At 49.4% G+C, this 23,195-nt stretch overlaps 2 protein-coding genes and 1 long non-coding RNA gene across 3 annotated transcripts; all 3 read right to left on the reverse strand.

The window, feature by feature from the left end:
• Positions 1-488: 488 nt before the first annotated feature.
• LOC140389384 (uncharacterized) lies at positions 489-22,372 on the reverse strand. Its single transcript, XR_011934365.1, has 2 exons — positions 21,190-22,372; positions 489-1,993 (listed from the first exon to the last, which is right to left on the reverse strand). It is a non-coding gene; the product is annotated as an uncharacterized lncRNA (long non-coding RNA).
• On the reverse strand, positions 17,166-17,558 carry LOC140389383 (histone H2B 7-like). The gene has a single exon (XM_072473545.1). It carries the CDS (start codon positions 17,556-17,558, stop codon positions 17,181-17,183), a length of 378 nt encoding a protein of 125 aa, XP_072329646.1. The 3' UTR covers positions 17,166-17,180.
• A 75-nt stretch (positions 22,373-22,447) lies between the features above and the next one.
• Positions 22,448-23,083, reverse strand: LOC140389386 (histone H3). The gene has a single exon (XM_072473546.1). It carries the CDS (start codon positions 23,077-23,079, stop codon positions 22,669-22,671), a length of 411 nt encoding a protein of 136 aa, XP_072329647.1. The 5' UTR covers positions 23,080-23,083; the 3' UTR covers positions 22,448-22,668.
• Positions 23,084-23,195: the final 112 nt, after the last annotated feature.

Here is a 23,195-nt window from a genome sequence, read left to right on the forward strand (position 1 = left end):
AAGTTTAAAACGTTTTTTTTTTAAAGTTACTGTTAACTATGTTTCCTAGCACTAGATTTCTACTATAAATGTGAAAGCTAAATGCAGTACTCTCCGATCTCTGCCTTAGACACCCCTCTAAATTATAATTAAGTAATTATGTTAAATTAGTTTAACAATGCTTAAGGTGCAGGCAGAGAATGGGTGACCACCAGAAGGGGCATTAACAATGCTTAATTTTTAAATTTAGTGTAGATTCCCAACCAGCCAATCAGGTCACAGCTTTGCTGTGATGTCACTTCAGTTTCCCCCCCTCCACACACAATTTGAAAAGGTAATAAAAATAAAAATAAATAAAAATCACTTACCTTCCCAGGTGTTACTAATTTGCTGTTGTCTCTTAATTTGGCTCTGTTTAATTACATTTGCTCAAGAGTCGCCAGGTATCTTTCGACACCGCCACAAGGTTCAAAACCGAATACTGATCAAAGACTCGATACACCAGTTAGTAAGTTCAAAAGCAATGCTCATTTATTTACACACGGTCAAATCTACTCCTGCATAAAACTCCACAACCTAAACTATCACTATTACTAAAAGCCTATACTTACCTTTGGGTGCCCACCCAGTCAGAGGAACAATGGCCGTTGCTCGGTTCTGAGGCTGCTGGGTTGAGCTGTTTACAGGATAGCAACTAGGAGCATCTATCTCGTAGCGTGCGTTGACTTGGAACTTACTTGGTCTGGCGTAGCTGCTAGGCAAGTCTCTCCTCGCTGAGAACCAAAGCCAAGAGAGAGAGCCTCTTTTGGGGAATCCTTTTTATACCCAAAAGGGCTTCGCGCACTTTTGGGCGGGCCTTGAACTTGGCCCCAATTAATTGGTCCGTTTCCCAATTGTCCTTATCGATTTTCCTCCAATAGAGGGGTGGGTTCCCTGGTTGCTGGGCGTGTCCTCGGTGGCCGTTGGTTTTCTTTGTTTTAGTCTCCTCTGGCGCCGGGATGTCTGGCTTAGCATTGTTTACCTAAATGTTGCCTTTTATGCCGGGGTTGGCTCATTAGTATGTAGATGGCTTAGCAGTACCGGTCCTGTCTGAGAGCTAAGGCTCTAATCAACAGACAGACCTTGCACCTGCTTGCTTTTTCGGTCTTGTCCACTTTTCCCTGCATTCTTTGCAAGTGTCCATTTTGTAATCGGGACGTGGCCATCCCAGATGGCTACACTCCCTCCTTGTGATCCTCAACGCGAAGAGTGAAGGATCACATTACTGCGTCGTCTTCATCCTCTGACCAAACGGGCACCCGTAATCAGGCTCTACTCTGTCCTATCCGATGCAACACAATTTTACCTAAATCATTTTAAATACATACATTATTATAAACCTCTACGGGGCGCTATGACATTAATGCATGCATTACAGAAAAATAAAAAACTGGAACCTCTAACTATCCTCAATAAACTATCCTCACTCAAACAATTCCAAAAATCTACAACATCTTAAACTGTACAAAATAGTAGCACACACATTTCTCTGGCCTGGCAGTCAGACACAGAGGTTTACATCTCTTTATTCCACAGAATACATAGGGAGAAATGGATGCACTTTAATCTGTCTCAATAGGTTTGGGGGTCTGGTGAAATCCAAAAATGGGGGACCTAAACCTGTATACTAGGGTGCGAGAGCGGTAGGCTCTTTTTCGCCATTTCCTGACTCTAAGTGTCTGCACGACACTGCAAAGTATCGCCAGTACTAAGAGGACTTCTACTACATACGATAGTGAGTACCAGGTGAAAAACCTATCACACCAGGTTGGGGTATTGTTAGCTGTCGCGGGGTACAGTGTATGGCAGGGGTGGGAATCATTCACGGCCTGTGTGGTAGGGGTCAGGGGGGTAGCGTCCATGCGCAACTGAAGGGATCCCGCTGAGATCCAGGTGAAAAAGATGGAGGTCGTCTTCATCTTTCCGTCTTTCTGTCTTCTTTGCCTTCCTCTGGGGTTCCTAAGGTTTCGGAGTTCTGTGAACACAAGCATAATATCTGTTATTATCTTGCTTAGGATCTCATATGCCTGTCTGTCTGTCCTTTGTTGCCAATTTCCATTTATAATTGGTCACCATCTGTGACTCCCTCATTTTTTAAAAAATCCAAATATTTGGGACAAGACATCCGAGAAAAATACTGCCATAGTGCGAGCTGTCTCGCAGCCTGTGCGATCTACCATCCTAGTGTTTTAGGATGTAAATAGCATACGGAAGCAACCTAGGGGTTGCCAAAACCAGACAAAAGAATTTCGAACTGAAAGTGCCAAAATGGGCTGCGTATGGGCCACGGCGGGTAAGAAATGGGTGGAATCCCCGGGTAGGACGGTGATCAATGCCGTTTGTGCTCCACCCAAGCGTAGCTGACCAGAGGGGGGGTCCTTGAGCAGGGCGGGGACCAATCCCGTTTCTCCACTGCCTGAGCAACCGGCAAGAACGGGTAAGAATGTGGTCACCGTGGGGGCTTCCTCTCGAATCAGAAGAGTAGCTATGAGCCATGTCTGTCGACAAACTAATTCCTCTGAACTGTTGTCTGGCGACAAACTTGTTCCATTAACAGCCAGGGGGCGTTAAAGGAGTGGGGGCCGTGAAAAAGTTTCAAGTTTACACACAACACTTAACATTAACACTGACGAACAAACATACAACAAACATGGTGCAGGTTCCATCAGAAAGGACACCGTATCTCTCCATCGGTTCCTTTTTCTTTCATCACCTGGACACCTCGCTGCTCAATAGCGAACAGGGTCGCAAAGGGATTTGTTTGGTGTGAGTCAGACTCTATGTCATCATCTTCTCCCGGCTGCCAAACTCTTGACTGTAGTAACCGTGCTAAAGCTGCTTGGGGCGAATTGGGGTCCATCTCATCATTCCGGATGAGCGTGAACGAATTATCTCGGTGCCAGAATCGTGTGTCGAGGTTGGAGCTACTATGCTTCAATCCGTAATCGTCGGGCGGTGGGTCTGGGTGAGGAGCTTTGATATATGTAATCTCGTAGGGGTCAGTGGAATCATGCTCGGATACGCTGGGAGTAGGGCCTGATACAAGGGTTTGGTCGTAACGTGGTGTGCTGTGGCTATCGTCATTGTGATCGCTATCACTGTCGCTGCTGGTTGAAGGAAGGGAGAGGTGGAGTCGTGCCTCTGGGGTGTAGAGTTGAAGTAATGTCTGAGGGCGGGCTGGACTGGTAGGGGAGGGTAGGAAAAAGTTATCTGTGGGTGGGGTGTGCTCGTCTGCTGCTGTGAGCAGGATGTGGTGTGTGTGGTTATTCTGTGAGCCGTAAGCATGGAGCTGGTTTATATGAAACCACGCAGACTTGCCATTGGGATATGTAATCTTGTACACCGAGGGGCTGACTTTGTCCGAAATGGAGTACGGGCCGGAGAATTTAGGGGAAAGGAATGAACTGGGGTTGTGTAGGGAAAGGATCACTTGCTGCCCTACTGCAAACTCAGTGGCGTGTCTTGCTCTGTTTCTTCCTGGTTCCAAGTCTCACAGCTGCTGCGAGTTGGGCTGCCTTTATGTTCTCTAACAATTGTTGGACCGCATTTTCATGCATAAGGGCTGTAACTGCGAGGCTGGCCAAATCCAGTCCGAGTAAATACTCAGTGCCTTTCATGGGGCATCCGGTCATGAGAGTGTGGTGGGTGTATCCTGTGGACGTGGATACTGTGTTCCTTATAAACATTAAAGCAAATGGGAGAACTGAATCCCAGGTGCTGTTATTCTGCTGAACCATTTTCCTGCGGGTGGCTTTTAATGTCTATTCATCCTCTCTACAATACAACTCGACTGGGGTGGTATGCAATGTGAAACTTTTGTAGAATGCCGGAAATCGTGAGGACGTTTTTCATTACACGTCCTGTGAAATGGGAGCCTTGATCGGATTCTATACTGCGGGGGTGTCCCCACCTTGTAAAGATGTGATGTGTTAATATTTTAGCCGTTGTCTTGGCCGTATTAGTTTGCGATGGAAATGCTTCCACCCATTTTGTGAAGGTGTCTATGACCACCAAAACATACTTATAACCATTTCTGCAAGGGGGTAGGGGTCCTATATAATCTATCTGTAGATTTGTCCAGGGTCCATTAACGGGGCGGGTATGACTAAGTTGAGCCCTTTTTGCACATCTGTCCGGATTGTTCTGGGCACAGATTAAGCAATTCTCTATGTAGTGGGTTACATCGGTTTTTAAATTAGGCCACCAGCAGAGCGGTCTGAAGTGGGCTAGGGTGGGTTCAATATCTTGGTGTCCATGATTGTCATGGAACTGACAAATGATCTGGTTCCTATCCCGGCTGGGAACTATATAAATGCCATCGTTTAAAATCACACCGTCATGTGTGGCTTTTGCATTCTTGTATTTATCATACGGGGCTGGGAAGGTTCCCTTTAAAACTTCCCTGAGTTTCTCATCCTCTTTCTGTGCCTTCGCTAGATCCTGGATATTGGTCTGTGAAACCTGAACTGCATGTACTGGGGTGCTTTCGGGGGGGGGGGGGGGGGGGTTCCAAAAATAACCATGCCTGGAACCTGCCTTCGCTAGGGCGTCTGCTTTAACGTTACTGGGGGGGAAGAATGGTGATGACTGCGAACCTTAATTATAACCATATTTTCTATCCTTCGCTGTCTCTAAGATATGGCGGAGTAATGGGGCTGAGGGTAGGGGTTTACCATCCACGGAAACAAATCCTCTTGTTTCCCACAGGGGTAGGAATTCCGTCAAACTATTGCATACATACAAGTTGTCTGAATAGATGTCTGCTGGGGTCGGGAACGAGTCGGGGTTGTCTACAATGTAAGCGATTGCTGCCAGCTCTGCTGCCTGCGAGCCGAAGTGTGCTGGCAACTTTAATGCAATCTCATCTAGGGCGCGTCCCTGCACGTCCTCTATGTAAATACTGCAACCGGTAATTCTCTTTCCATTTAAGACTGGAGGAGCCACCCACATAAATCTTCAGGGGTGCGCACATGTCTGTGGGCTGGGGTCTCTGTGATGCACTACCTGTTTTTCTGGGAGGTGTTTTGGAAATAAATGGGCCTGTGTTCTGTTTTGTGGTGATGATCTCACATTCATGAGGGGTGCCTGCATACTGCAAGTTATCGGCAAGGAAGGTGTGGGTCTTGGTTCGTTTTACTGTGATGTCCCGTCCCTGTAAAAGGAGGGTCCAACGGGCTGCGTGGATTTGGCTGACTGTGCCATCTTTAAGTCGGCCGTCTAACAATAGCTGTGTCGGTGTGTATTCTGTGAGGATGGTGATGGGGTTGAGTCCTGTAATGTAGGCGAAGTATTGTACTGCCCAAAAAACTGCAAGCAGGTGCCTTTCACAGGCAGAAAATCCTTGCTCCACAGGGTCTAACACGTGTGAGGTGTATGCTACGGGGCGTAATTGGTCATGGCGTTCCTGGAGGAGAATGGCCGAAAGGGTTCGGTCGGTGCTTGCTACTTCGATAGCGTACGGGGAAAGTGGATCTGGGACCTGTAGTGCAGGGGCTGTGCTGAGGGCTCTTTTTAAAGCATCCACGGCATCCGTATGCTGTGGAAGCCATTCCCAAGGTGCCTGCTTCTTGAGAAGTTCGGAAAGGGGCGCTGCTTTAGTGGCAAAACCGTCAACATGGTTTTGGCAGTAGCCAACCAGTCCTAAAAATGACCGGAGAGCTGAGACATTGTGGGGAAGGGGCAATTTGATGATCGAGTCAATTCTCTTTACCACGTGTGATCACTGTTCCCAAGTAAATTACTTTCTCTTTCAAAATCTGGGCCTTCTTGGGGTTGACTTTACAACCAATTTCTTTTAGGAGTGCTAGGAGTTCAGCGAGAAGCGAAATGTGCTGTCCCTTTGTGTCTGTCTGTAGTAACAAGTCGTCTACGTACTGGACCAGTCAATCGGCGCGGGAAGATTTTGCTAATCCATTTGCCAGCTGCCGGTGGAAAATGGAGGGGGAGTTGTGGAAGCCTTGTGGAAGGCACGTCCACGTGTACTGTTGCCCTTGGAATGTAAAGGCGAATTTGTACTGGCACACTTTAGCCAATGGAATGGACCAAAAGCCGTTACTAATGTCCAAAACCGAAAAAAAAATTGACTGGAGTCCCTGCTTGAGCATGGTCTCTGGACTCGTGGCTACGGTGGGGGCTGCTGCTGGGGTTACTTTGTTCAGTACCCGGTAATCAATGGTCAGTCGCCATGATCCATCGGGTTTCCTGACGGGCCAAATTGGTGCATTGTTTGTGGAAGCTACTGATCTGAGTACGCCTTGATCCAACAAACTCTCTATTACTTTGGAGATTTCTCCCTCTGCTTCCTGGGGAAATCCGTACTGCTTCTGGGGTCTGGACCTGTAATGTTCACAAAGCCGGCCAATTTGCCACAGCTTTGTTTGTGCTGTGCAAATGCTGCTTTATGTTCCTGCAGGACTGCCCTAACATGTTTGTCTGCACTCATGCCTTGAGGGTCGAACCAGAAGTCTCCTACTGTGAGAATACGTAAATCCTGTTTACGTATTCTCCTACTGTGAGCGTGGCGGGGGCTCGTGCTGCCTTTGCCATTTTCTAAACACACTTGTTAACTGGGTCAAAAGAAAGGTTATGGGAGCTCATGAAATCAATCCCAAGGATATGTTCTGCTGTCTGGGGCAGATCAACCAAAACTACGGGGTGCTTCGTTGTGATGTTACCTATTTGTATTGCTATAGAGGCTGTGATGTGTCCCTGTTGTAAATGGCCTGTAAAACCGCTGAGTGTGATGGTGTCTGTTGTGGGCCACATGTCTCGCTGAAACATCGTGGAGGAATTGAGTGTGGTGCGGGACCCTCCTGTGTCCCAAAGAAATTCTATGGGTTGTCCCCGGAATTTGCCTGCCACTACCGGTCTACCGGAATTGTCCCAAAGGGTGTCGCAGACCCAAGTTGGGGAGACCGAACACCGTCAGTCGGTGCCGTTCATGTCTGCATTCTCTGAACGGGCACTAACGCTTTGTATCGGCTTTGCCCTATTCCTGTTTAGGGTGCCTGTCTATTGGCTTCTCTGCTGCTTTTGGGGTACGTTGCACTCTCGTGCAAAGTGTCCTTGCTGTCCACAGTTGTAACATTCCTGAGCTTTGGGCTGGGGTGGGCTATTCCTGCCCTCATTTACCCATGCGGGGTTCTGGTGCCCTTTAACTGGGTTCATCTCTGCCTGCTCTTCATCGGGTGTTATAAATGCTGTTTTGCCTGCAATTGATTGCTCCCAAGCGCGGGACAATCTCTTCAAAACCCATTTTTCATTGTGGGCCTCATCTGAGGGGTCATAATTTGCGCAAGTTTTTCGTCCTGCATCTGTGGCGTGGGAGACTAGAATTCGGGTCCATTTGGCCATATTATCTGGGGACAAATGGGCGCGGGCTAACTCTCCAAAAACAGCTGTGAAGTGTATCCACAAGCGTCCAGCAATCGCTGTGGCGTGCTCCGTCTTCTTTTGCCGACACTTATTTAGGCCTTCTACGGGGTCTCCTCTGTTAAAGCCATCTCTCGGAGTGTGCCTCCTCCTACATTCTGTGGGTCGGGAAGGGCTGCTACGACTGAAGGGTCGAGGCTTAAAACTGTGAGCTTCACTTGCTCCTTTTCGTCCAGGCCGTACATGGTTGCCTGTTGTTTGACTTTCGCAAAAAATTGGTGGGGGTCTGAGGTGGGAAGGAACGGTGTAATTTTTCCACACGCGTCCCGTAATTGGGTCACGGTTAACAGGGTTGTATAAAGGAAATCGGCTTCTCCTTCTGCTGTGGCCCTGCGGTGTGTGGTTACAGGGTTCATGGGGGTGTGTACTGCCTGTTCATAGAATTCATAGAATTCATAGAATTCATAGAATTTACAGTGCAGAAGGAGGCCATTCGGCCCATCGAGTCTGCACCGGCTCTTGGAAAGAGCACCCTACCGAAGCTCACACCTCCACCCTATCCCCATAACCCCTTAACCCAGTAACCACACCCAACACTAAGGGCAATTTTGGACACTAAGGTCAATTTAACATGGCCAATCCACCTAACCTGCACATCTTTGGACTGTGGGAGGAAACCGGAGCACCCGGAGGAAACCCACGCACACACGGGGAGGACGTGCAGACTCCGCACAGACAGTGACCCAAGCCAGGAATTGAACCTGGGACCCTGGAGCTGTGAAGCAATTGTGCTATCCACTATGCTACCGTGCTGCTGTTCAGTTGGGGCGCTTTCCTTTTCTGGGGTTTTTCCTGCGTACATGTCCCATGTACATATCTATGGGCAGTCTCGTTCAATTCCTGCCAGTCGGGGCCGTTTTCCTGATCTAATTGTGGTCCAAATGTGCATTGAAACCCATTTTGAAAGCAGAAATTGCAATTCTGCAATTTGCTTCCGGCACTTTGCGTGGTCTACGGAGCTCTGCCTTTATTCCGTCGTGGAAGTATGGAGTGCTCGTAGGGCTGCTTTCAGATCATTGCACTGTTTCTGTAATTTCTCAACTTGTTGTTCTGTCTCGTCTTACCAAGACCGCACGTTGCGTGTCCTGGTAGGCCTTATCGTATTGCATTTGGAAGCTACTCAAATGCGCGAGACAAGACTGGTGTGCCCTCTTGGCATCATCCACTTCTCTGTCCCTTGCTGCTAGCTGCTTTTAGATCTCTATTCTCCTTCTCTGCTTCGTTCACGTCTACCTCACTACTTCTGCCTCTCTCCTCTATGGAGCGTCCTAACTACCTCCTCTGTGCCTCGCAGTTATGCCAAACAGGACACGATTGCCGTCGGCTTGCGAGCTTTTCCTAAGCTCTTCTTGTGTATCTCTGACAGGTTCTCCCACCAAGTATGTCCTATACTCCCGGGACCTGTTTCGTCATTGGCGCCGAATTCACTCCAAAGGGGCCATCCTTTCCCTTTGAGATATTTCCTGATCTCATCTTCCCAAACGGGACACTGTCCTACTCTAGTGGGCGCTGCGACCTCGAATTCCTGGGGGTTCATAAGGCGTTCCATTGCCTTCATTGCCATTTGGTTCTCTACTGAATTAGGAACAGGGGGTGATAATGTGGTGATGTAAACACGGGTACAGCTGACACTAATTTCAGGCCTACAAAACTCCCGACAGTTTTATGCAAGAAAATCTCTCAGCTTTACCTTATATCCCTGTTAGTACGCATACATTAACACACTTCCGAATCTCGGAGGCTTGATCAGTACTGTTCTTACACTTGTGGTTTTTCTGTTTCCAATTGGATTCTCAATTCAAATTTCGGTTCTCTCGTAGTGGTTCGGCCACTTCTAAATAGAGTCCCGTCAGATGTCGCCAGTAAATGTTGCTAACTTGCTGTTGTCTCTTAATTTGGCTCTGTTTGGGAGCTGTGTAAGATTAAGGGTGACTACGGGTAATCCCTGATTCCTTTTTGCCATTTGTTTATGTAAACATGCGGGTTGAGGTTTGGGGGTTGGTGGGCGGATGGGATCGTTGTTATTATGGGGACTGACATATCTTGCTGATTATAGTTTATTGTTGATGGGTGTAAATGTGGGAGAAAATGTGAAAAAGGAGAATTTTTTTAAAAATTTTTAATTTCAAAAAAAATTTGGCTCTGTTTAATTACGTTTGCTCAAGAGTCGCCAGGTATCTTTCGATACCGCCACAAGGTTCAGAACCGAATACTGATCAAAGACTCGATACACCAGTTAGTAAGTTCAAAAGCAATGTTCTTTTATTTACACACAGCCAAATCTACTCATGCATAAAACTCTACAACCTAAACTATCACTGTAAGAAGTTTTACAACACCAGGTTAAAGTACAACAGGTTTGTTTCGATGTCACAAGCTTTCGGAGCGCTGCTCCTTCCTCAGGTGAAGGAAGGTCCTTCACCTGAGGAAGGAGCAGCGCTCCGAAAGCTTGTGACATCGAAACAAACCTGTTGGACTTTAACCTGGTGTTGTAAAACTTCTTACTGTGCTCACCCCAGTCCAACGCTGGCATCTCCACATCATGGCTACCATAAACTATCACTATTACTAAAAGCCTATACTTAGCGTCGGGTGCCCACTCAGTCAGAGGAACAATGGCCGTTGCTCGGTTCTGAGGCTGCTGGGTTGAGCTGTTTACAGGGTAGCAACTAGGAGCGTCTATCTCATAGCGTGCGTTGACTTGGAACTTACTTGGTCTGGCGTAGCTGCTAGGCAGGTCTCTCCTTGCTGAGAGCCAAGGCCAAGAGAGTGATTCTCTCTTGGGGAATCCTTTTTATACCCAAAAGGGCTTCGCGCACCTTTGGGCGGGCCTTGAACTTGGCCCCAATTAATTGGGCCATTTCCCAATTGTCTATCGATTTTCCTCCAATAGAGGGGTGGGTTCACTGGTTGCTGGGCGTGTCCTAGGTGGCCGTTGGTTTGCTTTGTTTTAGTCTCCTCTGGCGCCGGGATGTCTGGTTTACCTAAATGTTGCCTTTTGTCCCCGCGATGGCTCATTAGTATGTAGATGGCTTCGTAGTACTGGTCCTGTCTTGAGAGCTAAGGCTCTAATCAACAGACAGACCTTGCACCTGCCTGCTTTTTCGGTATTGTCCAATTTTCCCTGCATTCTGTGCAAGTGTCCATTTTGTAATGGGGACGTGGCCATCCCAGATAGCTACACAGGTTCTCAGATGCTCTCTGGTTCTCTCTCTGCAGATTAAAAGTTACAGGCCAGAAGAGAGAGAGAGAACAAAACAGTGGGGAAAGCACCTTCTCCCACTCTGCACCGAATTACCTCACTGCACCAAATTACCAAGTTCCAAATCCCACTCTGGATGTGTCTCACTCACGCTGTGCCTCCATGATCTGCCCAAAGCACCTGTTGGAAACCCACAGACACGGGTAGAACATGCAAACTTAGCAGAAACAGTGAGCCAAGCTGGGAATCAAACCCGGGTCCCTAATACAGTGCTAACCACTGTGTTACCATGTTGCCGCCTGCGTTGTATGAAGTGTGCACGCCTGTCTCCTGGAGTGTGTCTGTCTCCTTGAGTGTATGCAGATGTTTGTGGGGGCGGGGAAGAGGTGGCGCTGTGACTCCCAAGCAGTCGAATATGCTGGTGCTGACATGATCAAGTGTGGCTCTGAGAATGGTTGGTCAGTTGTACTGAAGCATCGGAATTCAGCAAGATAACCATGCTGAATTAGGGAAGACTTAGGGAAGGAGAGGAGTTTTGAATTTCCGGGATTGAAAACGGTCCAATCGGAACGCGCAGAACCAACCAATCGGTTGGGGAGGGGGCGCTTGCTGCGCCAATGAGGCGCGCCTCCAACTGGCCAATCAGTGAGGTCCTGGCGTCTTTGGGCGAGCCTATAAAAGGAGAGCCAGCGGGCAGGACAGAGCAGAAGGATTGCCGTCCATGCGTTCAGCACAGCCGCTCACAAAAGCGCCCGACCATCGGTGGCGTGAAGAAGTTCCAGCAATGCCTTCAGCCAGGCGCTGTTGTACAGCTTCATCACGGCTATACATATTAAGTCCACACCATCTTAAAGACTGAATAACTTAGCTTTGATTCAGGTTCAACGATTTGGTGACATTCCAGATCATCCATCTTTTTAATTCTGCTTCTGTTGGGTGGAGTGGTGGAATTTTCCTCATAATCTCCAACAACACAGTTACTGTGGAAAGACCCTAGTCTCCACATTCCGGCGCCTATTCGGGTACCCAGGGAGAGTTCAGAATGTCCAAATTACCTTTTGGGACTCGTGCTAATCACTGCCGTCCTATCTTGTGGGTTCTGGTGGTGGGTTTTGGGGGAGGAAGGGTCTCGAGTGGTGGGTTTTGGGGGAGGGGGGGGTGTCTCGAGTGGTGGGTTGGGGGAGGGGGGGGGTGTCTCGAGTGGTGGGTTGGGGGGTGTCTCGAGTGGTGAGTTGGGGAGGGTGTCTCGAGTGGTGGGTTGGGGAGGGGGGTGTTGATTGGTGGGTATGGGGAGGGTCTTGAATACTGATGTCCAGTGGTGGGGGGCTCGAGTGGCATGGGAGCTCTTGAGTGATGGTGGGGCCCTTGAGTGGTTGGGGGGGGGGGGGGGGGGGAGGGAAACAGGTTGCTTAATTCGCTGATCAGCCATAATCAATTTAAGATAACCCGTAATGTGAGGTTAGTTTGCTAGAAGTGACATACATTCATAGAACATAGAACGATACAGCGCAGTCCAGGCCCATCGGCCCACGGTGTTGCACCGACATGGGAAGTCAAAAACAAAAGCCATCTAACCTACACTATGCCATTATCATCCATATGCTTATCCAATAAACTTTTAAATGCCCTCAATGTTGGCGAGTTCACTACTGTTGCAGGTAGGGCATTCCACGGCCTCACCACTCTTTGCGTAAAGAACCTACCATAAGACCATAAGACATAGGAATGGAAGTAAGGCCATTCCGCCCATCGAGTCCACTCCACCATTCAATCATGGCTGATTTCAACTCCATTTACCCACTCTCTCTCCATAGCCCTTAATTCCTCGAGAAATCAAGAATTTATCAACTTCTGTCTTAAAGACACTTAACGTCCCGGCCTCCACCGTCCACTGTGGCAATGAGTTCCACAGACCCACCACTCTCTGGCTGAAGAAATTTCTCCTCATCTCTGTTCTAAAGTGACTCCCTTTTATTCTAAGGCTGTGCCCCCGGGTCCTAGTCTCCCCTGTTAATGGAAACAACTTCCCTACATCCACCCTATCTAAGCCATTCATTATCTTGTAATTTTCTATTAGATCTCCCCTCAACCTCCTAAACTCCAATGAATATAATCCCAGGATCCTCAGACGTTCATCGTATGTTAGGCCTACCATTCCTGGGATCATCCGTGTGAATCTCCGCTGGACCCGCTCCAGTGCCAGTATGTCCTTCCTGAGGTGTGGGGCCCAAAATTGCTCACAGTATTCTAAATGGGGCCTAACTAATGCTTTATAAAGCTTCAGAAGTACATCCCTGCTTTTATATTCCAAGCCTCTCGAGATGAATGACAACATTGCATTTGCTTTCTTAATTACGGACTCAACCTGCAAGTTTACCTTCAGAGAATCCTGGACTCCCAAGTCCCTTTGCACTTCAGCATTATGAATTTTGTCACCATTTAGGAAATAGTCCACGCCTCTATTCTTTTTTCCAAAGTGCAAGACCTCGCACTTGCTCACGTTGAATTTCATCAGCCGTTTCTTGGACCACTCTCCTAAACTGTCTAAATCTTTCTGCAGCCTCCCCACCTCCTCCATACTACCTGCCCCATCACCTATCTTTGTATCATCGGCAAACTTAGCCAGAATGCCCTCAGTCCCGTCATCTAGATCGTTAATATATAAAGAGAACAGCTGTGGCCCCAACACTGAACCCTGCAGGACACCACTCGTCACCGGTTGCCATTCCGAAAAAGAACCTTTTATCCCAACTCTCTGCCTTCTGCCTGACAGCCAGTCGTCAATCCATGTTAGTACCTTGCCTCGAATACCATGGGCCCTTATTTTACTCAGCAGTCTCCCGTGAGGCACCTTATCAAAGGCCTCTGACCCCTGTTCTATATCTATTACCCCTCAGTTTAAGGCTATGTCCCCTCGTGCTAGCCATTTCCATCCGCGGGAGAAGGCTCACTGTCCACCCTATCTAACCCCCTGATCATTTTGTATGCCTCTATTAAGTCTCCTCTTAACCTTCTTCTCTCGAACGAAATCAACCTCAAGTCCATCAGCCTTTCCTCATAAGATTTTCTCTCCATACCAGGCAACATCCTGGTAAATCTCCTCTGCATCCGCTCCAAAGTTTCCACGACCTTCCTATAATGCGGTGACCAGAACAGCAGCATTGTGGTTAGCACCGTTGCTCCACAGTACCAGGTTCGATTCCCGGCTTGAGTCACTGTCTGTGTGGAGTCTGCAAGTTCTCCCCCGTGACTGCGTGGGTTTCCTCCGGGTGCTCCGGAGTTTCCTCCCACAAGTGCCGAATGACATGCTGTCAGGTAATTTGGACATTCTGAATTGTCCCTCTGTGACCCGAACAGACACCGTCGACTGGGAGATTTTCAGTAACTTCAGTGGTGTTAATGTAAGCCTACAGCTGCACTGACCAAGCGTCAGTATTGAGGGAGTGCTGCACGGTCAGGGTCAATACTGAGGAAGCGGTCCAAGGTCAGAGCTAAGGGAGCGCTGCCCTGTCAGAGGGTCAGTACTGAGGGAGTGCTGCACTGTCAGAGGGTCAGTACTGAGGGAGTGCTGCACTGTCAGAGGGTCAGTACTGAGGGAATGCTGCACTGTCAGAGGGTCAGTACTGAGGGAGTGCTGCACGGTCAGGGTCAATACTGAGGAAGCGGTCCAAGGTCAGAGCTAAGGGAGCACTGCACTGTTGGAGGGTCAGTTGAGGGAGGGCTGTACTGTCAGGTCAGTACTGAGGGAGTGCTGCACTGTCAGAGGGTCAGTACTGAGGAAGCGGTCCAAGGTCAGAGCTAAGGGAGCGCTGCACTGTTGGAGGGTCAGTTGAGGGAGGGCTGTACTGTCAGGTCAGTACTGAGGGAGTGCTGCACTGTTAAAAGCTTCGGTACTGAGGTGCGCTGAAGTTTTTTTTTAAATTACAGGATGTGGGCCTTGCTGGTCAGGACAGTCTTTATTGGCCATCCAGTTGCCCCTCATAAGGTGTAAGGTGCTCTTCATGAACTGTAGCAGTCTCTTGAGGTACACAGTCAGAGTGTCATTACTAAGGGAGTGCTGCACTGTCAGAGGGTCAGTACTGAGGGAGTGCTCCACTGTCAGAGGGTCAGTACTGAGGGAGTGCTGCACTGTCAAGAGGGTCAGTACTGAGGGAGTGCTGCACTGTCAGAGGGTCAGTACTGAGGGAGTGCTGCACTGCCAGAGGGTCAGTACTGTGGGAGTGCTCCACTGTCAGAGGGTCAGAACTGAGGGAGTGCTCCACTGTCAGAGGGTCAGTTCTGAGGGAGTGCTGCAGTCAGAGGGTCAGTACTGAGGGAGTGCTGCACTGTCAAGAGGGCCAGTTCTGAGGGAGTGCTGCACTGTCAGAGGGTCAGTACTGAGGGAGTGCTGCACTGTCAAGAGGGTCAGTACTGAGGGAGTGCTGCACTGTCAAGAGGGTCAGTACTGAGGGAGTGCTGCACTGTCAGAGGGTCAGTACTGAGTGAGTGCTGCACTGTCAAGAGGGTCAGTACTGAGGGAGTGCTGCATTGTCAGAGGGTCAGTTCTGAGGGAGTGCTGCACTGTCAGAGGGTCAGTACTGAGGGAGTGCTACACTGTCAGAGGGTCAGCAGTGAGGGAGTGCTGCACTGTCAGAGGGTCAGTGCTGAGGGAGTGCTGCATTGTCAGAGGGTCAGTTCTGAGGGAGTGCTGCACTGTCAGAGGGTCAGTACTGAGGGAGTGCTGCACTGTCAGAGGGTCAGTACTGAGGGAGTGCTCCACTGTCAGAGGGTCAGTGCTGAGGGAGTGCTGCAGTCAGAGGGTCAGTACTGAGGGAATGCTGCACTGTCAGAGGGTCAGTTCTGAGGGAGCGCTGCACTGTCAGAGGGTCAGTACTGAGGGAATGCTACACTGTCAGAGGGTCAGTACTGAGGGAGTGCTGCATTGTCAGAGGATCAGTACTGAGGGAGTGCTGCACTGTCAGAGGGTCAGTACTGAGGGAGTGCTGCACTGTCAGAGGGTCAGTACTGAGGGAGTGCTGCACTGTCAGAGGGTCAGTACTGAGGGAGTGCTGCACTGTCAGAGGGTCAGTGCTGAGGGAGTGCTGCACTGTCAGAGGGTCAGTACGGAGGGAGTGCTGCACTGCCAGAGGGTCAGTACTGAGGGAGTGCTGCATTGTCAGAGGGTCGGTACTGAGGGAGTGCTGCATTGTCAGAGGGTCAGTACTGAGGGAGTGCTGCACTGTCAGAGGGTCAGTACTGAGGGAATGCTGCACTGTCAGAGGGTCAGTACGGAGGGAGTGCAGCACTGTCAGAGGGTCAGTACTGAGGGAATGCTGCACTGTCAGGGGGTCGGTACTGAGGGAGTGCTGCATTGTCAGAGGGTCGGTACTGAGGGAGTGCGGCACTGTCAGAGGGTCAGTACGGAGGGAGTGCTGCACTGTCAGAGGGTCAGTACTGAGGGAGTGCTGCACTGTCAGAGGGTCAGTACTGAGGGAATGCTGCACTGTCAGGGGGTCGGTACTGAGGGAGTGCTGCATTGTCAGAGGGTCGGTACTGAGGGAGTGCTGCACTGTCAGAGGGTCAGTACTGAGGGAGTGCTGCACTGTCAGAGGGTCAGTACTGAGGGAGTGCTGCACTGTCAGAGGGTCAGTACTGAGGGAGTGCTGCACTGTCAGAGGGTCAGTGCTGAGGGAGTGCTGCACTGTCAGAGGGTCAGTACGGAGGGAGTGCTGCACTGCCAGAGGGTCAGTACTGAGGGAGTGCTGCATTGTCAGAGGGTCGGTACTGAGGGAGTGCTGCATTGTCAGAGGGTCAGTACTGAGGGAGTGCTGCACTGTCAGAGGGTCAGTACTGAGGGAATGCTGCACTGTCAGAGGGTCAGTACGGAGGGAGTGCAGCACTGTCAGAGGGTCAGTACTGAGGGAATGCTGCACTGTCAGGGGGTCGGTACTGAGGGAGTGCTGCATTGTCAGAGGGTCGGTACTGAGGGAGTGCGGCACTGTCAGAGGGTCAGTACGGAGGGAGTGCTGCATTGTCAAGAGGGTCGGGGACCGAGAGAACGGCCAGTCAGAACGGTGGGGAACAGAAAATACTGGAAAATCGCAGCTTGACAGCATCTGTGGAGTGAATTGGAGTCTGGATGACTGACAAAAGCGGTCAGGTCAGGACCGTGGAAATGCCGCCGCCCAGGGGGGGGCAGAAGGGTATAAAGTAGAGGGAGTGCTGCGCCGTCTAAAAGTGCTGCACGGCAGTGAAGCTTCGTTTTCAAGATCATTGTGAAAGTTGCTGCAGCACCGATGACAGGACATGGAACCAAGATCAACACGATACTTAACTCACTCCCTCCCTCCTTGCCCCGGGCAGGATATCTTACGTTTGTGAAAATTGGATGCCCAAGAGTAACACGAGAAATTTGCGCGGGATTTCACGGCTCGAAACGACCGTTCAGCTCACAAGCTGCAGGCAAAAGCTCTCCCGGGTGCAGAGTGGGTGAGGTTGGCTCTGAAAAGAGCCGTTGTTTATGATCGGCTGGGCGGCGATCGACTCCAATTCACTTAGAACTGGTGTACTTGGTGACCGCCTTGGTGCCTTCGGAGACGGCGTGCTTGGCCAGCTCGCCGGGCACCAACAGGCGCACGGCGGTCTGGATCTCCCGAGAGGACATGGTGTGGCGCCGGCTGTAGTGGGCCAGGCGGGAAGCCTCGCAGGCGATACGGTCGAAGACGTCGTTGACGAAAGAGTTCATGATACTCATGGCCTTGGAGGAGATGCCCGTGTCCGGGTGCACCTGCTTCAGCACCTTGTACACGTAGATACCGTAGCTCTCCCGGCGGGCCCGCTTGCGCTTGCGGTCGCCCTTATGGTGAGCCTTGGAGACCGCCTTCTTGGCGCCTTTCTTGGCGATCACCTTGGTCCCGCTCTCCGGCATCGCTGCGCTCGCCACCTTCCCCACCGCCAGCAGCGGCCGACCAAATGCTGGCTCGGAGCCGCCGCGCTGCTTCATATAGACTCCACTATGCAAATGAGGGATCAGGAGGCGCACCTCTGCCCCGATTGGCCGGTGGCCTGGCCACCAGGCGATTGGTGGCTAGTGTTTGTGACGTACGTGGTGAGGAGTATCCAGCCCCTCCCTCCACAACACATTGATGCACATGGAGAGGTCTTAGATGCAAGTGCAACTGGTCGTTCGTCGCTAGGTTCCCTGTCAGGGAGAGGAATTGAAGGGATTAGTTAAATTGCCATTATTTATTTTCAAAGCAGCGAAATTAATTAGGTTTTTAAAACTCGGAAAATCCTGGAAACAGTCAGCAGCTTCTGTGGAGAGGGAGAGAGAAAAGAAATCATCTCACGTTGAACATCCCCCATCAGGAGTGTAACACTAACTCTGTTTCGCTCCCCACCCCCTGCAGATGCTGCCAGATCTGCTGAGTATTTCTACAATTACAATAAGACCATAAGAGCAGAATTAGGCCATTCGGCCCATCGAGTATGCTCCGCCATTAAATCATGGCTGATATCTTATTTGACAGCCTGTAAGGCACTTTGTCTAAGAACTTCTGGAAATCCAAATCGATGAATAGATCACACGAGAAACAGAAACATGACATTCAGCTTCCTCTGGCATTCATGATCATGGCTGATCATAGAATTCAATACCTTTTATGCCTTTTGCTTCAATCCTTGAAATTATATATTTTGGCCTCAACTACTTGTTGCAATGAATTTCACAGATTCACCCCTCTGGGCGAAGGAATTTCTCCTCATGTCTATTGTAAAAGGTTTACCCAGTGTACTCAAACTAGTTCTGGAGTTCCCCACCACGCCATCCCAGGAATTAGCCTGGTAAGCCTTCGCTACCCTCCCTCCATAGCAAGAACATCCTTCCTCAGTCAAGGACACCAAAACTGCACAGAATACTCCAGGTGTGGCCTCCCCAAGGTTTTATAATAATATAGAACATAGAACATTACAGCGCAGTACAGGCCCTTTGGCCCTCGATGTTGCGCCTACCTGTGAATCCACTCTAAAGCCCATCTACACTATTCCCTTATCGACCATATGTCTATCCAATGACCATTTAAATGCCCTTAGTGTTGGCAAGACCACTACTGTTGCAGGCAGGGCATTCAACGCCTTTACTACTCTCTGAGTAAAGAACCTACCTCTGACATCTGTCTTATATCTATCTCCCCTCAATTTAAAGCTATGTCCCCTCGTGCTAGACATCACCATCCACGGAAAAAGGCTCTCACTGTCCACCCTATCCAATCCTCTGATCATCTTGTATGCCTCAATTAAGTCACCTCTTAACCTTCTTTTCTCTAACGAAAACAGCCTCAAGTCCCTCAGCCTTTCCTCATAAGATCTTCCCTCCATACCAGGCAACATTCTGGTAAATCTCCTCTGCACCCTTTCCAATGCTTCCACATCCTTCCTATAATGCGGCGACCAGAATTGCACGCAATACTCCAAATGCGGCCGCACCAGAGTTTTGTACAGCTGCAACATGACCTCATGGCTCCGAAACTCAATCCCTCTACCAATAAAAGCTAACACACCGTACGCCTTCTTAACAACCCTCTCAACCTGGGTGACAACTTTCAGAGATCTATGTACATGGACACCGAGATCTCTCTGCTCATCCACACTGCCAAGAATCTTACCATTAGCCCAGTACTCTGTCTTCCTGTTATTCCTTCCAAAATGAATCACCTCACACTTTTCTGCATTAAACTCCATTTGCCACCTCTCAGCCTAGCGCTGCAGCTTATCTATGTCCCTCTGTAATTTGTAACATCATTCCGCACTGTCCACAACTCCACCGACTTTAGTGTAATCTGCAAATTTACTCACCCATCCTTCTACGCCCTCCTCCAGGTCATTTATAAAAATGACAAACAGCAGTGGCCCCAAAATAGATCCTTGTGGTGTAGTGCTTTTACCGTAATGGAGGTGCCCCGCAGGAGCATAGTTCGACATTGTGCCACATAAGGGGGTATTAGGTCAGATGACCAACAGCTTGGTCAAAGAATTTTAAGCGGCATCTTAAATGAGGAGCAAAGTGAGGTAAGGAAGCGGAGAGGGGGCGGGAGGCAATTCTGGAGCTCTGGAGCCCAGGCAATCGAAGACATCAATAGTGATTCAAATTGGGAATGGTTAGAGAGTATTGAGTCATAGCTTTACAGCACAGGAAGAGGCCCATCATATCCGCTTGAACAGGAGTTGAAGCGGGGGAGTGGGAGGTTCCAAAAATGACAGCAGGAGAGGTTTTCTTTTATTCGTTCACAGGATATGGGCATCGCTGGCTGGGCCCAGCATTTGTTGCCCATCCCAAGTTAACTCTTGAGAAGGTGTTGGTGTTACCTTCTTGAACTGCTGCAGCCCATGTGGTGTTGGTATACCCACAGTGTTGTTAGGGAGGGAGTTCCAGGATTTTGCCCCAGCGACAGTAAAGGAACAGCAACATATTTCCAAGTCAGGATGGTGAGTGACTTGGAAGGGGAATCTTCAGGTGGTGATGTTCCCAGGTATCTGCTGCCCTTGTCCTTCCAATCGTTGATTTGAAAGGAGCTGCACAAGGAGCCTTGGTGAGTTACTGCAATGCATCTTGTAGATGGTACACACGGCTGCCACTGTTCGTCGGTGGTGGAGGGAGTGAATGTTTGTGGAAGGGGTGTCAGTTAAGCAAGCTGCTTTGTCCTGGGTGGTGTTGAGCTCCTTGCGTATTGTTGGAGCTGCACTCATCCAGGTAAGTGGAGAGTATCACATCAGATTAAACTACGAAATGCACGCAAGCGAGAGGCAAAAGGGATCAAAGGTATTGGGAGAGGAAAACAAACAAATATGAAAGTATCTTTAAGAAATGGGTGTTTATAAATGGTGTGTATAAAACTATCTGTAGTGAGAGTACCTTTAAGAAATGGGTGTATTACTGCTGTGATGTCAGAGAGTGGGTTGAGCTGGGCTGTCTGTCAGCTTTTTACTTTCGTTTTAGGCTGTTTGCTGCAGGGTGTGTTTTAGTTTCGTTTTCAGAGCTGGATAGCTGCAGTCAGAGCCAGAAAGTGTATGATTCTCTCTCTGTAATCTAAAGACTGTAAATCAATCCTGGTGATTTAAAACCAATAACAGTAGTGACTTTAACCTGATGTGCTTCTGGTAAAAGGTGTTTTAAATCTTATGGATGTTAAAAGGAAAGCTTAAAGGATTACTTAGTGTGTATTCTTTGGGGGTTGTATTTGAATTAATGGTTGCTAAGATGTTCATTATATGTTTTAAAAAGGTTAACTTGAGTTCATAGAATAAACATTGTTTTGCTTTAAAAAATACTTTCCCATTTCTGCTGTACCACACCTGTAGTGGGCCGTGTGCTCCCCATACCACAATCTATTAAAAGTTGTGGGTCAGGTGAACTCCACGATACATTTTGGGGTTCTCTAAACCCTGGCCCATAACACGAAGGACTGGTCTAGAAGAGGTGTCAATGGTAAAAGCAAAATCTTTATCAGCTCTGCGGTGCAAGAAGATGTTGCGATATTGAGCAGAAGGCTACAAATGCCTACCTGAGAAATGAGGTGTTGTAGCATAAGCTCGCGGTCGGTATCAAGTAATCTTGTGCTCGGGTGAAGAGTTATCCAGGCTCGAAATGTTAGCTCTGTTCTCTCCACACAGATGCTGTCAGACGCGCTGAGATTTTCCAGCATTTTCTGTTTCAGATTCCGGCACCCGCGGTAATTTGCTTTTACCTTGTGCAAACATTTGCTTGGTTCTGCCTTTTGCTTAATGGCAGCGCTCACAACAAGGAGACGCATCCTCAAAATCAGAGGCAAAACTATTCTGGAGAGGTTTGGATCATCATATCCTCACACAGATCGAAAGTGTGGAACGCAGTCCCGCCAAATACAGCAGAGGCTTTAATTAGTTTAAATCGTAGATCAGTATGATCTTTTGGCAGGCACTCCTCTGCTGGTCATAGATGCACTTTTAAAAAACACAATATAGGCACCATTTTACAGAGAAACAAGAAATAGGAACTCGCTCCTTTAAGACGCTCCTCAGAAACTAACCCTTTGACCAAACTTTTGGTAATCTGTCCTGACATCTCCTGCAGCTCGCTGTCAACGTGTTCGCTTCCGAATGCGGTGAAGCACCTGGGAATGTTTTACTATGTTAGAAGCGTGATGTAAATGCAACTTTTTGCTGAGATGAAGGTATCCACAAGAGAGCTGAAAGAAGATGGCCTAAATTGTTGTTTTAACATGGTCCAAAGGAAACCACTTCAATTCGAGCGGACAGTCTGAATGACACACGAGAAGAGCCTGTCTTCGTCACCCGTTTGTACCCCCGATATCCTTGGCTTTCCGAAGCATCCAGTTACGTGGCCCCCAAGTTGGAGATTTAATTCCTCTAATTCTTCAAGGGCTTTAGAGCAGGCGTAGGCCATTCGAGCCTGATACACCGCCAATGGTGGTTAGCACAGGGCTAAATCGCTGGCTTTGAAAGCAGACCAAGGCAGGCCAGCAGCACGGTTCAATTCCCATAACAGCCTCCCCGAACAGGCGCCAGAATGTGGCGACTAGGGGCTTTTCACAGTAACTTCATTTGAAGCCTACTTGTGACAATAAGCGATTTTCATTTCATTCATTCTATGAGATCATGGCTGACCTGGCTGTGGTCTCATCTATATTTTGCTGTTTGCCCACCCAAAGAACCTTGAACTCTTGTCTGTCAAAAATCTGTCTAACTCTGATCAGAGTATTTTAAATACGCACAGCCTCTAACAAACATCGCCCACCCCCCCACACCCACCCTTTTCCACCGAAGGTAACCATCACTCGCTGAATCTCAACACTGAGAAACATTGCGGGCAAGATTACAATTAACCAGAAACTTATCGAGCCATATGAATAGCTGCAATCGGGTCAGACAGGTAATTGAACAATTCATCAACTGACTAGCAATGTATCTGCCCTCTTGTTAATGTGGTGGCTCTGAAAAGAGCCGTTGCGAATGTTTTTTTAGGTTTGGAAGCACAGACCCGCTCAGGCCCGCTCCCCCCGGATGCGCCGGGCCAGGTGAATGTCCTTGGGCATGATGGTGACCCTCTTGGCGTGGATGGCGCACAGGTTGGTGTCTTCGAAGAGCCCCACCAGGTACGCCTCGCTGGCCTCCTGGAGGGCCATAACGGCCGAGCTCTGGAAGCGCAGGTCGGTCTTGAAGTCCTGGGCGATCTCCCGCACCAGGCGCTGGAAGGGCAGCTTGCGAATCAGCAACTCGGTGGACTTCTGGTAGCGGCGTATCTCCCGCAGCGCCACGGTGCCGGGCCGGTAGCGGTGCGGCTTCTTCACGCCGCCCGTAGCCGGGGCGCTCTTGCGGGCGGCTTTAGTGGCCAGCTGCTTGCGCGGCGCTTTGCCGCCGGTGGATTTCCGCGCTGTCTGCTTCGTCCTCGCCATTGACTCTTCTCGCTCTCAGCACGGACTGTGAGTGAAGGTGCCGGCGCTGCTCCTTTTATCGAGCGCTGACCGCTGCGGGCAGGTGCCAAAACCCTCACTGATTGGTCAGCTAGAAG

The sequence above is a fragment of the Scyliorhinus torazame genome, chromosome 14 (assembly GCF_047496885.1).
Source record: "Scyliorhinus torazame isolate Kashiwa2021f chromosome 14, sScyTor2.1, whole genome shotgun sequence".
In the NCBI taxonomy this organism is placed as follows: domain Eukaryota; kingdom Metazoa; phylum Chordata; class Chondrichthyes; order Carcharhiniformes; family Scyliorhinidae; genus Scyliorhinus; species Scyliorhinus torazame.